The sequence below is a fragment of the Trachypithecus francoisi genome, unplaced genomic scaffold (genome assembly GCF_009764315.1).
Source record: "Trachypithecus francoisi isolate TF-2019V2 unplaced genomic scaffold, Tfra_2.0 Lachesis_group13, whole genome shotgun sequence".
NCBI classification, from domain to species: domain Eukaryota; kingdom Metazoa; phylum Chordata; class Mammalia; order Primates; family Cercopithecidae; genus Trachypithecus; species Trachypithecus francoisi.
Window position 1 is genome coordinate 88616518 of NW_022681458.1, and position 15183 is coordinate 88631700.

General features: G+C 33.9%; 1 protein-coding gene across 2 annotated transcripts in view; it reads right to left on the reverse strand.

The window, feature by feature from the left end:
• GALNT13 (polypeptide N-acetylgalactosaminyltransferase 13) overlaps positions 1-15183 on the reverse strand; it is a 612297-nt gene that overhangs the window by 198791 nt on the left and 398323 nt on the right. For both annotated transcript variants that reach the window (XM_033231450.1, XM_033231449.1), the window contains exon 8: positions 10756-10873. In XM_033231450.1, coding sequence (XP_033087341.1) covers positions 10756-10873 — 118 coding nt within the window. The remainder of the gene's footprint in view (positions 1-10755; positions 10874-15183) is intronic.

Consider the following 15183-nt stretch of genomic DNA (forward strand, 5'->3'; position numbering starts at 1 on the left):
GAAATATTATTCTGTGACACCTACTCGCCTGTGCTTTAGAAATATGTATAATAGATATGACAGTCTTTAGTAGCACTGTCTCATTGTACCTTATCTAGAAATATTTTATTCTGTGGTTTAAATTTTAAAAGCCCTTCTTTGAATGAAAATATATGTTTAAACAATGGTTCAAAGCAAAGTGGTGGCCAGATGACAGAAAAACTAGTTGCAGACACAGAAGTTAAAAATTTAAGCTATTTTTCCATATGTTTAAGGTTTAGCCTGCACCAAATAGGGAACAAGAGAAACATTTGCTGAACCAAATCATTAAGATTGGTTTGTATTCTTTGTGGAGACTATGCACACATGATATCAGTTTACGATTTCATAGGATTTTTTTAAAAGGCTAACAAATCTCTATATTATCATTAAGAGAGTGATTTATCATATTTAAAGAAAAGTATCCCACAAAACCATCTCCATATTTCTATTATAGTTTGGTTTCTATGACTGGTCCGCAAGAAAACAGTCAAGTTTTACACACTGACAAATAACCTACTTTCATCAGATTTGCACGATTAAGTTTACAAGAAGGCAAAGAACTCTAAAAGAAAGAAATCAGTTGGACTTTTGTCTAAAATGATTTCTAATAAATTATTATGTCTGATATTTTTACTTGTCAAAATTTGAATTGTGTGGACATTGCTTAGAAAATTCTTTACTTTCTTTTAGTACTTAAAAAAAGTCTGGATACTATAAGCTCCTAAAGGTTGACAAATTTCTTTGCCTCATTTACCATACTACTCTGTTCAATGGAAACCCCTGCTTTTCATTTTTCCACTATTATGTCAGCTCTCATTTCTTTTCCACTTAATTGCTTGTACAAGTTGGAAATAAATGGATTTCACATGGGAAGACACTTCACTTGGCTATATTTTTCAGGTAATATATACTACTGTTTTCATTGTGATTTGCAAGCAAAAGAAAACTGAGGTATTTGAAGTAAATTCCATCTTGTTAATTAAAATAATAGTTACTGACAAAAGAGCTTATTTTAAGGGTAATGATAATAAAAAATATTGCCATACAGTTTCTAAACAGCTTTAATAAGTACTACCTCATTTAATGAATACAGTTGTCCTGAGAGGTAGACTATTATAATCAGGTCAACAGGGGCATTTAAAAGTAGCTGGATTATGATATATTGAGAATCTCATCTAAAGTATAGAGGTTTACTGTTAAGTAGATATTTTGAACTACATTTTTCCTTCATTTGTTTCTCTTTGGAGTCTCTCTCGCTCTCTCCTCTCTCTCTGTGTTTTAATTCTTAATAGCTTTATTAAAGTATAATTAACATATAATGAACAGCATATATTTAAATTATACCACTCAATAAGAAGTTTTGTCATATGTGAAACTTGTGAGGCTGTCACCACAATCAAGATAATGAATAGATACATTACCCCTAAAAGTTTTCATGTGCCCCTTGGTAGTCTCTCCCTGCAATCCTCCCTTTGCCACCTCAATTTCATGTCCACAGACACGTTATCTGATTTCATAGATTAGTTTGCATTTACTAAAATTTTATACAAATGAAGTCATACAGTATAATCTCTTTGTATGAATATGCATTTTCCTTTCCACTGAGTAAATACTCAAGAGTGTTTAAAAAGTACTAAAACTAGTTTTTGGAGTTTAGTGTAGTATTTGTACATTCTCACCAGCATTGCAGGTGCAGTTCTTCCATATCATCACCAACATGGTCCACCTTCTTAACCTTTCTTTTTTTAATAAATGTGTAGTGTAATCTCATCGTTGTTTAAATTTCATTTCCCCACTAACTGCTGAGGATTTACTCATTTGCTTATTGGCCATTTGTAGACTTTTCTTAGTGAAGTGTCTATTCTAGTTATTTTGGCCATTTTTTATTGAGTTGAGTGTTTTCTTATTACCGAGTTTTGAGAGTTTTTTTTTTTCTAGATAAAAATCCATTATCAGATATATAATTCGCTAACTTCTTTTTTTCTGTCAGTGCTTTGACTTTTCATTCTCTTAATAGTTAGTGGCTTTGAAAAGCACAAGTTGTTTCTTTTTTTTTTGAGATGAAGTCTCACTCTGTTGCCCAGGCTGGAGTGCAGTGGCGCTATCTCAGCTCACTGCAATCTCCCCCTCCCGGGTTCAAGTGATTCTCCTGCCTTAGCCTCCTGAGTAGCTGGGATTACAGGCACCCGCGACCACACTTGACTAATTTTTGTATTTTTAGTAGAGATGGGCTGCACCATGTGGGCCAGGTTAGTCTCAAACTCCTGACCTTAAGTCATCTGACCACTTTGGCCTTCCAAAGTGCTGGGATTACAGGCATGAGCCACCATGCCCAGCCTGAAAAGCACAAGTTTTTAAATTTTGATGATATCTAATTTACCAAGCTGGGATTACAGGCACCTGCGACCACACTTGACTAATTTTTGTATTTTTAGTAGAGATGGGCTGCACCATGTGGGCCAGGCTAGTCTCAAACTCCTGACCTTAAGTCATCTGACCACTTTGGCCTTCCAAAGTGCTGGGATTACAGGCATGAGCCACCATGCCCAGCCTGAAAAGCACAAGTTTTTAAATTTTGATGATATCTAATTTACCAATCCATTCTCTTATGACTCATACTTTTGGTGTCAGATCTAAGAAATATTTGTCTAATCAATGGTCACAGAAGTTCTTCTATGTTTTCTTTTATAATTTTATATTTTTACATTTTGAATTAATATTTTCATGGTATAACTTATGGATTGGAGTTGTCTTTCCCCCTACATATTCAGTTGTTCTAATAATATTTATTGAAACTACTCTTCTTTCTCTACTAAACAGCCTTTGCATATTTATTAGAAATCAGTGGTCCATATATGTGTAAGTTTATTTCCAGATTTTCAGTTTTGTTGCTTTGTCTGTCTTTATGTCAATAACACACAGTCTTGATTATTACAGCTTTATAATAAATTCTGAATCCTATTTGGTTAATTCTTTTTTCTTTATTAATGCATGTTTAGCTATTATACATCCCTTGTATATCTATATTAATAGCATCAACTTGTCAATTTCTACCTAACAAAATAAGTTTTATTTACTATTGCATATCATTATAGATTCAATGCAACAGTAAATAAATACAATATACTTGATATTGCAGTGAATCTATATTGATCTGAGGGAGAATTGTCATCTTAATATCATATTGAGCCTACTAACTATTAATAAATAATAGTATTTATCCTCATTCACTTAGGTCTTCTTTAATTTCTCTCAGTAATATACAGTAGTTTTTAGCATAGATGTCTTGCACATCTTTTGTGAGATTTATAACTTTTTCATATTTTTTACATTATTTTAGATGCTAATATCAGTTTTCTGCTGTTTGTTGCTAGTGTAAAGAAATAAAGTTGACTTTCATACATTGTTCTTATATTCTACAACCTTGATAAGAAGACTGACTTATTTGTTTTAGCAATATTTATGTAGATTCCATTGGATTTTGTAGATAATCTTGTCTTCTGGAATTATAGTCTTAATTTTTCCTCCCTAATATGGATGGCTTAATTTATTCTTCTGACCTTATTGCTGTGCCTAAAACCTCCAGTATAATGTTAAGTAGATGTAGTAAGATCCAAAATCTTTATTTATTCCTGGATCTTAGAGGGAAAACATTCAATGTTTCAACATTAAGTATGTGCAAGTTTTTTTGTTCAAGCCCTTTGTCAGGGCTTTTTTTTTTCTTTTTTCTTCATAAATTCAGGAGTAGACTGAGTTTGTTATATACTTTTCTTGACTCTATTCAGATGACCAGTCAATTTTTTTTTTTAGTTTCTTGATATGGTGAATTACCTTGATGGATTTTTGAATGCTAAACCAACCTTGCATTTCTGCAATGAACTCTACTTAATCAGATATATTACTTATTTGACATATGGAGAAACTTGATTTGCTAATTTTATTTAGAATTTCTGCATCTCTATTTACCAGGAATATTAATTTTTAGTTTTGTATTCTTGTAACGACTTTGTCAAGTTTTGGTATCTGTGTAATTAATGCTGACCTCAGAGAATGAATTGGGAGGTACTACCTCCTTTCAATTTTGTGGAAGCATTTTGGTTTGTCTGTTTGTTTGCTTTGAGATAGAGTTTTGCTCTTCTTGCCTAGGCTGGAGTGCAATGGTGCACTCTTGGCTCACTGTAACCTCTCCATCTTGGGTTCAAGCAATTCTCCTGTCTCAGCCTCCCAAGTAGCTGGCATTACAGATGCCCGCCACCACACCCAGTTAATTTTTGTATTTTTAGTAGAGACAGGGTTTCACCATGTTGGCTAGGCTATTCTCAAACTCCTGACCTCAGGTGATCTGCCCACCTCGGTCTCACAAAGTTTTGGGAGTACAGGCATGAGCCACTGAGCTTGGCCTGAACTCTTCTTATTTCTACCCAAAACATTTGGTAGAATTCACCAGTTAAGTTATCTGGCCATGGAGTTTCCTTTGTAAAAAGTATTTTTAAAGTATTAAAAATTATAAATTTTTAGAATAAATTTCATTTATTTACTAGATACAGGGCTGTTTGGTTTATGTTTTTCTTTCTTTGAGTTTTGATAATTTCTATCTTTTAATGAAGTTGTCCATTTTATCTAAGTTGTCAAGTTTATTGGCATAATGAGAGTGATAACGTTCCATTCCAATCCTTTTAGTCATCTGTATCCATGGTGGTCATGTCACCTATCTGATTCCCAACATTGATAATTTGTGCTATCTCTCTATTTTTCCCCAATTTGGCTAAAATATCATCTATTTTATTGATCTCAAGGAAACAAATTTTGGCTTCATTGCTTTTCCATATATGTATATATATATCATATATGTATCATATATATGGAATATTATATATATTCCTTTTATATTTCATTTATTTCTGCTGTTATCTTTATTATTTCCTTTTCCTTAGATATTTTGGCATTAAAACTCTTCTTTTTTTAGTTTCTGAAGGTGGAAGCTACGGTCATTGATTTTATATCTCTTTTTTTATGTGGTTTTTTTCTTTTCTAATATAGATGTTTGGTGCTATAAATAATTCCTAAGTTTGCTTTAGTGTCACTACACATTTTTATATGCTAGTTTTCATTTTCATTACATTCCAAACAGTGGTAGTTTTACTTGTTCTTTAATCTACGGGTTTTGTTTGTTTGTTTGTTTTTGACAGAGTCTCCCTCTGTTGTCCAGGCTGCAGTGCAATGTTGTGGTCTCAGCTCACTGCAACCTCCACCTCCCAGGTTCAAATGATTCTTCTGCCTCAGCCTCCGGAGTAGCTGGCACTACAGGTGTTCACCACCATGCCTGGCTAATTTTTTTTTTTTTTTTTTTTGTATTTTTAGTAAAGACAGGGTTTCACCATGTTGACCAGGCTGGTCTCGAACTCCTAACCTCAGGTGATCCCCCTGCTCGACCTCTCAAAGTGCTGAGATTACAGACATGAGCCACCATGTCCAGCCTATCCATGGATTTTTAAGAAGTATGTTATGTAGTTTCTCAATATTTACTCTATCCCTTACCTCATGAATCAATCTGTCTTGAGGATACAGGTACAATTGACTGTCCTGAGTCATCACTGGGCAATGAGACCTCTAATTCTTTCTGAAAGTTCTTTCCTCAGACTTGGATTGTTTCCTCACACATGTGTGAAGACACAGCTGAATACTCCCACAGGAACCTCTGTACATCTCTTGAATGCTCTGCCCAGAATTCCATTACTCTGTTCACCAAATTCCAGCAGGCTTGGTCTCCCCAGACACTCAGCTTCATCTCCTCAAGTCATGGAGTCTGTTAGGATCTAGCCCTTTTATCACTAAAGCCTAGAAACTTTCACAAAGCAGTAAGCTGAGGCAATTGTGGGGCTTTCCTTCTTTGTTTCCCGTCTCTCAGGGTGACCTGCTGTTCAATGTCTTGAAAGTGTTATTTCATGTATTTTTGTCCATTTTTTAATTTATTCAGGTGAATGATGGGGAGAATGGTAACTCTAGTACTTGTTACTCCAAGTCTAGATGATACATACTTTTAAAAATCAACTCAACAACTGTTTCATTCCAACTGATTTATGAGTGTAGAAAAATGTTTTCCACCCTAGATTACTGGATGTCAGTAATTAACTCCAAGGATGTTGTGGAAGCATACACCAAATACAAAAAAGCATTTTTTGTGTGTGTTTTTTCTTTTCTTTTTAAAAATTTAATATATTTTTTGAGCAGGGGAGCCTTAGAAGTACATCTCAACTAGCACTTAGTATAATTATACTTTTATGCATATTGCATTTCTGGGTTTAAATGACTTTCTATGTACATTCTCTCTTGTGATTAACCATGATCAAAGCCGAATTATTAAAGGTAAGATTATTTTTAGGTGATTCCCAGGAATGTTATGACTTGCCCTGAGTTGCACAGCTTATAACAATCACCACAACAGCTGCCATTTATGACACACTTCATGTGTTGAGTGGAGTACTCAGCACTATATACATAGTCTCATTTAATCTTTCCCTAAAAATATGAGGAAAGTGCCATAATCTCTCCTGTTTTAGAGATGGACACACTAAAGCTTGGAAGATATGCTATCTTACCTAAGCTTACACAGATGGTAAGTGCCAGAGCTGGGTGCTGAATGCAGGCTATCTGAATCCTAGTCCATACTTGTAACCATTCATGGCAGTGAGGCAGATTTCTGTTTCCTTTGCTGTCATCAAGCTCTTTTATTTATTTTTTCCCATGCTCTCAGTTGATTGGATAGTAGCAGTTTTCTTCATTTTAGAATGGGCAAAATGATCTGTACCCTTGGGAATGCTGCCCCCCATGATATTGCTTATAAAAGACAAGGACTTTTGGTGTCCTTGTTGGCTGATACTTATCCTGAAACAGGGTTATTAAATAAATATAGAGGATACTTTTGATGATAATTCATAATTTTCTTGGTTCATTTTATCACTATTTTATTTCAGTATCAATTTCTCAGTTCCTGTCTAAAATTTCAACCCCTATCTATCCTCCAAAATCTAACATTTCATATAATCTTACCTTCCTTACATATTTTTCTTTAACATTTATAATTGATATTTTAATAAATTTTACTTATTTTGTTTATTGTCTGTCTCTTTTTCTAAAATATAAGTTCCATAAGAGCACAAAGTTTTATCTGTTCTGTTCATTACTGTATCCCCAGCACATACATAACACTGTCTAAACATAACTAATTAACACTTATGTTTAGACAGTGCTGTTAGAAGTTATGTTATTGCAGTGATTGTTGTGTAATGCAGTAAGGAGAAATATTTGAAACAACTTTTGGAAGCATTAAGATCTACCTCCTGTTCTCTGGTAGATATACCTGATATTCTCACTGCTATTGAATGTGTATCATCTTCCATTAGAGGCTATAGCCTATAAGAGGAAGATAAGATTATAGATGAGAGAACCATCTCAGAATTGTGGAGGAAGCTTGTATTTGCATGTTAGCTTCTTTCTTTCTCTTAATAATACGATCAGCTGTTAAGTTTGTTATGTTATGGAGAGATGAACCTTAATGAGGAGGTAAGAGTATGGTATTTAACAGCACAGTCCTTGGTGTCAGAATGCTGGGGTCAACCCTTAGCTATTCCACTTACTACCTAGTATAAATACTAATAGTCACTATTATTATATGCCGAGGGTCTTTCTCCTAAGGTTTCAAGAGATTTTTAAACCCTTTGAAAATGTATTTAAATCTGTCGTCTTTAAAAGGTTGGAGACATCTTTCTTAGGAAATCTACAGCTCTCATAAAATTTTCAAATGTCTTTAAGTACAACGATCAAGTGATATGTTACAAATAAATCTTTGCAATGTATTCCTTTGGTTTGGCTTAAAATTCCTTGGGGTCAGTCAGAATCTTAACATTTTGCAAGCCCTAAATATTTCTATCTTTTTAACTTCGACTAGAACCTATGTAGACCACAGCTTCAAAACCACAATAACTTCACTATTATTGTAATCACCTTTTTACAGTTGAGTTTACGTTCACCTATACTCACATGACAGAGACCAAAAAAACTCACATAAAAATTTATAAAGAAAATTATCACATTTTCTTGACAATAACACCTATGCATCTCTGTCACAGGAATGTAGTTCTTTCAGAGCAAAGAAGCATCATGCTTTATTCATCTTTGTTGCCTCATCCCCTGGAAACGTATAACCTGCTCAATGTATATTTGTTGTGTAATGATTGAGCTGGATATTAGATTCAAACCCTCTGATTATAAATGCTCAACATATTCTCATTTCATCAAGTCATGAAGTTAGTCTAAAGAGAGATGAGGGGTCTCAATTTTTTGCTAATGTGCTATTCTAGCATTTTTCCTTATTCAATGTCTTCCTCAGCTACAGCACAAACTATTAAGCAAACATATTCATGTCACAGAGAAGAAAGTAAAACATAAGAGTCTAATAAAAAGCAAAATACATCTTTTGTTTCTATTAAAGTCATATGGAAACTAAAGATAATACATTTTAAAACACTTGATATTGTTTTAAAACAGTCATTGATACGTATTTTATTTCTTAATAATCACAAAAATCAATTACAGAAACCCTCCTGTGTCATTTTTGAGGGATTTGATTATTCTTATGGCCCCTAGCTGCATTCCTTCTGTACCCCTGGTATCTGCCTCACCTATCATATCCTCAAGTCTTCCTTTTTATACATTTATACCTCTGTTACATTTCATGATCAGGTCCTCCTCGTTTATCATATTATCCCACTAAATTCTTTCTGAATTCTACTCTCAATCAGTTAGATAAAGAGCATCCCTCCAATCTGGGACATATGTGATAAAAGTAAAAGGAGTCCATTGGCAGAAAACCAAGCTTAATAGGTAGGGAGGAAAGAGGTGAATTCGAATTTTAGGAAGACAAGAGAAAAAGTAGCAAGAGGATCCTATATAGTAGCAATATTTCCGTGTTGATTTTATTTCTTACATAACCCAGCATAGCACCCAAAGAGTATCGGTTCATGAATGAGTAAATTCTCTCATTATTACATCTAAGAATAGAAGCACACTGTTTTTAAACTTTTGAATATACTGATTTTCTTTTCTTTTTCTGTCACCTCTTACTTCTTTCACTGTGAGAACTATACCAGGTAATAATTTTGGATTCTCAAATGTCCTCAAAATTTCTGCAAAGATTTACTGTCCATGGACCTGAAGGCAAGAAGATATTCCTGAGCGTGGTGCTAAGTTTGGTTTGGCAAGTTTCATGAGAATATAAGCAGATAGGCAAATGCAAAAATAATAAAATTCCATTAACTAAGGTTTGTTTCAGACATCTGGCTAAAAGGAAAGTTTACAGGCAAAATAGTAATATAACTCGGCCATCTTACTGATTTTAAAATAATTTATCCAAGATCCAGTGAATTCTACAGTAGAGAAATTCAAGGTAACTCATTCTCAAATTTTAACATTTTCTTACACAACATCACACATATTTATATTATGATAATGAAAAACAAACTTTACTTTTGAAATGAGAAATTAAAAGGCATACATTTTAAACTTCATAGATAAATATATCTAAACTCATAATTTTATTGTACAAATATTTTGGGCAAAATGATGGAATGTTTCATATATTTTACACTGAAGCTGGGTGTGCTGGCTCATGCCTGTAATCCCAACACTTTGAGAGCCAGAGGGCGGTGGATTGCTTGAGCCCAGGAATTTGAGACCACGCTGGGCAACATGGCAAAACCCTGTCTCTACAAAAAATAGAAAAAAAAAAAAAAAAAAAAAAAAAGAAAGAAAAAAACTAGCTAGGAGTAGTGTTGCGCACCTGTAGTCCCAGCCAGGGCAGCTGAGGTGGGGAGATCACCTGAGCCCTGGAGGTCTAGGCTGCATTGAGTCCTGATTGTGCCACTGTACCACTCCCGCCTAGGTGATGGAGACTCTGTCTCATAAAACAAAAACAACAACAACAACAAAACACACACAAATAGTTTACACTGAATTTTAGGTAGAAAAAAAAGCAGTGATTTGAAAAAACAAAACCACTATGTTAGTGCTTATCAATTTCTTAGCATGAAAGCAAACTTATGTCTTCATTTTTAAATTTTTTGAATATAAAAAATTATTTAAATATTATTTAAATTATTATGAAACATTTCCTAATAACATATTTGTAAGGACTTACTCCTCAATTTTTATTTACTTGGAAGGTCATTTATTAAATGAATTTGCTTTATTCAAACTGATTTATCCAACAATAATGTTAGTGAAAATGGTCATACTACTTGCAGAATTATCCAAATTCCTTTGACCACAGTTCATTCTTAAAGTTTTCTGAAAACAATCTCAGGCAGTAGTTGCAAATTCAGATTACATAAATACTTCCAAGTTTCAGTTCAAAAACACAAAGTGATTTTATAGAGTAACACTTTATTAAAAAATAAAACCCTTCTTTATTTCAGCAATTGAAAGTCCTAATGTATTTTTACTGTGAATAAAAACATTATTTTTGAAAACAAAAATTACCTATAATTTTCCATTTAACAGTAAATATTGCATGCAATAGGACTCTGTCAAATCTTCTAAATATGTATTAAGATGACCAATTGATCAGTAATTTGTATCACTTAGCAAAAATGATCTGACAGCAAATTACTGGGTCTGGTATGTGCATGCTACAGCATAGTATGTTCAGCGTCAAAAAATAAAATAAAATGCAATTACCCTAAAAGACATTTCAAGATTCTCTCCACCCCAGATATCCATTCCTGCATCGTAAGTTCCTATCTCTTCAAAGTAGTTTCTGTCAATAGAAAATAGGCCACCAGCCATAGTAGGGGTCCTAGTTGAAAAAAAACAAAAAGAAAAGAATATCTTTTGAAAACAATGTGTGGAATTTAATGAGACTGTAGCACATATTTTTGAGACATTCTAAATATTAAAAAAATCTCAAACTAGAAACATAAATCAAGGTGTAAGAAGTTTTAAAATTAATAAATAGCATTTTTTTCACATTTTCTGTAAAATTCAAATTAGTTTTTGTTTTTCTTACAGGTGATCAAATAGATACATGAAAGTGACACTGGCCATGGAAGACTGGGACTTCTATATTCCCTCTGAAAATCATAGTGAAGAGAAGTTTCTGCCCTTTGCACTGTCCTTGAAGTGGTTAGCTGGTCATGAAACTACCAGTTGTGAACTTAGGTCACACAATATAAATCATTTTTATGTAAACTCTAGAAAACTTTGGACATGGTTTTACCCTGAAGAGATCCATAGCCTATTTAAAAATGAAAAAAAAATAAATTCTATAAAATGTTTATAGAAAATAAGTATCTAGTGATAGTTACAAAGGTATTTTTTAACATAAGGGCTTTACATCTAATTGTTTATTCTTCTCTTTACTAATTAAAATGATAGAATTAATCATCTAATTGTATGGATAAACATAAATCCCATAGGATTTATGGAATTTCTGTTATTCAGAGGTTTGAAAGGACACTTCGAAGGGATTCTACTAAAACTTTTTCCTAGGAATAAATGCCTTTTGGTTTCACGTTCTTAATTCTTCTATAAGAGCTGAGAAGTCAGATGTGAATTTTTTAAAGGATTAGTTAATTGTCAATTTAAAAGATGAATTAAAGACAATGGTTAATAAGTGAGCTACACAAGTCTTTCTATATATAAGCAGTGTATATTAAAAGTTAAAAAGAAGATTGTAGTTGTTCACAAAATAGATCCATACTGGCAATGATGACTTTTGAACGTTAGTTGTAATATAGTGGTTTGCAACCTTCAAAGCACAATAACAGGACCTGAGGCACCTTTAAAAAAAAGATGGGCATGCTTAAGTACCACCCTCTACAGATTTAGATTTAATTGGCTGGGGGTGGGGGCCTGACTGTGGTATTATGTAAAGTTTCTATGTAATTCTAATGCACTGCCAAGGGTGAGAAACTGCTATAGAAACTGAGATTTGGAATGCTCATCTAAGTAGTCTGTGAGGCTGTTAAAAACCAAATATTTTGCTTTTGTCAAAATTATATTATCCTCTGCCAAAGGTTATGCTCATGTTTTAATTAAACAGAATTGTTCACTGAAAAACCACCAAATAATATTGTACTTGGACATCTACCATATTGCAGAGTTCTCTGTTTCTCCCAGTGCTCTCACTGTTTTATGCTCAGGTAATTAACTGTCCATCAGTTGGAGTAGCAGAGCCTTGCTTAGTCTCAGAGCTATTTTATTACTTTTCATCTTGCTGGGTTCCTATCATGAACAGTATCATTGACCTTCTGAGTTATAATGAGAAACACTAACAAAGCTAAGCAGATGGTAATCAGGAAGTAGCCATGACTCTCACCTGATGGGGGTTTTGGAACACTATGGCAATAACTATATAAGATATTACAGTGCTGGAGAGTCTATTTGATAAAATTAGGAACCAAAATTGCTGCAATTATCCTATCATAATGCAACCAAATGCTTAATATTGTTAAGTGATGCATTTTTAATGATCAGTTCAGAGTGCCTATCTACTTATCTACTTACTGATAAAGTACTGGCACATTTTGATTTAAATAACATGTATTGAATTTCATCTTACAGTTGGTCATAATTCTTATATGTGATAAATGTGTAAGTGTAAATGTGTAATTAAGCATAGTTTATTTTTATACTATTGAGAATGACTCAAATAATTTTTACTTATGCTTGAAAATAATAAAAATAATAAGATAAAATTACAATTCTTCAAGAAACTCCTGTATTTTCTGAAGACAGATACTCCTGGACAGATTTTTGGGTTTGCAGTATCAGTTAGCTCTCTCAGAAAGGAGATTGTGCCTTATAATATTTAATACCTATAGCCATAGCCAATGTTATACAACACGTTCTGTTCTAAGTTAACTGCCCCATAATATGCTTAATAAAATATTTACATATGCCTATGTAAACCTTAAGTGTTCAGAGCATCTAGAAAATGAAAAATCTTGATTATGGTTAAATTAGCTGAAATTATTTGCTTTTCAAGGTTGTGTCTATACAATGTCAAACCAAACAACCAATTTAATCAACTGAACAAGAGGGAAATAGTCAGCTCAATGACTGTGAACCTACCTACCACACATAGTAAGTAGGAAAGATGAACTGAGTTAACAGAAGTAAAGCACTTAACACAGTTCCCAACACCTAATCAACAGGGTAGGTAATTCATCTTTGTTGTTGTTATTGATGTTAATCATTTAAGCAAAATCCTTGCTGTCCTTCACTTAACTTGGGCTCCTCTCTCTATATATACCCTCACTTTAGATTGGAACTACCTCATATCCAAGATGTTTACTGAAATCTGCCTCAGAGCATAATTTCTTACTCTTTAACTCCTCCTGTTTTCATAAGAAGTCATTTTATTCTTCATCGGTGATTATGGTTCCTTAGTTAAGCACTAGTCTCACATCAATAACAACTTTCAGGAATTTCTTCTTCCCTTCTCCCAACCCATTTCCAAGGCTCTGCCATGTCAGCAAAACACTAGCTTAGGAATCTTGGTTCTCTGTGCTTGCTTTTCTGCAATTTCCAATTATCTCTCTTTTTTTTTTTTTCTTTAATTTTGGTGCTTGGGTGAATTTACCTTTCACTTCATTTACTTCTGCTATTAAGACACTGGAAAAGTAATAAGATGTGGTTAACTGGTTATAGGACAAGTCCACATTATTGATTCTCTGCTTAATTTACAAACTGCTAACAATGCTGCTATCTATGTTTATTTGTTTACCTGTCTTAGTTTTAACTGAGTTTTTTTTTTTTTTTTTTTTTTTTTTTTGAGTCAGGGTCTCACTCTGACACCCAGGCTAGAGCGAGTGGTGCAGCCTCGACTTCCCAGGCTCAGGTGATTCTCCAACCTCAGCCTCCAGAGTAGCTGGGACTACAGGCATGCACCACCACACTGAGCTATCTTTTTGTATTTTTTGTAGAGACTGGGTTTTGCTGTGTTGCTCAGGCTGTTCTTGAACTCTTGGGCTCAAATGACCTGCCCACCTTGGCCTCTCAAAGTGCTGGGATTACAGGTGTTAGTCACCACACTTGGCCTGAGTCTTTTCCAAAAGTTTTGGACTCTTCTCAACAACCTGGGGATGAAGAAAATGCAGGAAATCCAAACTCTTTCAATCATGCAATCTAAACTCCTTCAATCTCTAGCTCAATGTGTTTAAAAATGTGTCTTCCTCATGGCCTCCTCTCTCCTCTTGTCTCATGGAAAAGAATACCTCCTTTCCTCTCCTTGTCGGCTAGCATTCATGCTTGTAGCCTCAACAGACTCTCTCCTGACTACTCTTTCAGGCCCTTGCTCATTGACTATTAACATTTATGTTTTATGTCTTTGATTTCTAGATTGTTCCCTTGAGCTTATAAGCCTGCTGAATTAAGTTCTATCCTAAACCAAAAAACATTTTCATTCCACCTTACTACTCTTTTCAACTAGGGACATATATTTTCTATTCCCTTCACTGGTAACCTTCTTGAAAGGATAATTTCTACACACTCCCTTAACAACTTTTGACCTTCTAACTAAAAGCTAGATCCTGCTCCCACCTCTACAATAACTTCTTTCTGAAAGGTTCCCATTGATTCTGAACTCCAATAACCTGCCTTTAACTTTTTCCTCTGAAAGTATACAGTACAATTCATCAGCCTTCCTGCTTGAAATTATTTTCATTTCTAGTTCCCATTGCATTGTTCTATACAGGTTTCCCTTCTACTAATTTGACTGTTAATTTTATGATTCTTATTGATACCCCTTTCCTCTCCTTTTTCCTTCCTATCAGACTTTGGACAAGCTCTTAATTTCGTATCTATCAGGTGGGTCCAATATACCATCATAATATTATTTTGTGGATATATGCATTTAATAATTTCTTCTCTCATCTGAAATGTAGTCCTCCCAAGGGTCTCTCAGAGGCACTTTTCTCTGTCTATGCTCTTTGTCTGGGTAAGATCAGATCACTCATCACATACCTTTCACTGTCACCTCTGTGGTTCACTCTTAATCTGTGCTTTCATACTTGTTTCCTCTGCATAAGTTGTGCTTTTGCAGTTACTCACTAGATGATTCCTTCAAAAAACTCCATTGACTCTGTTCAGTGTATATATCATAGA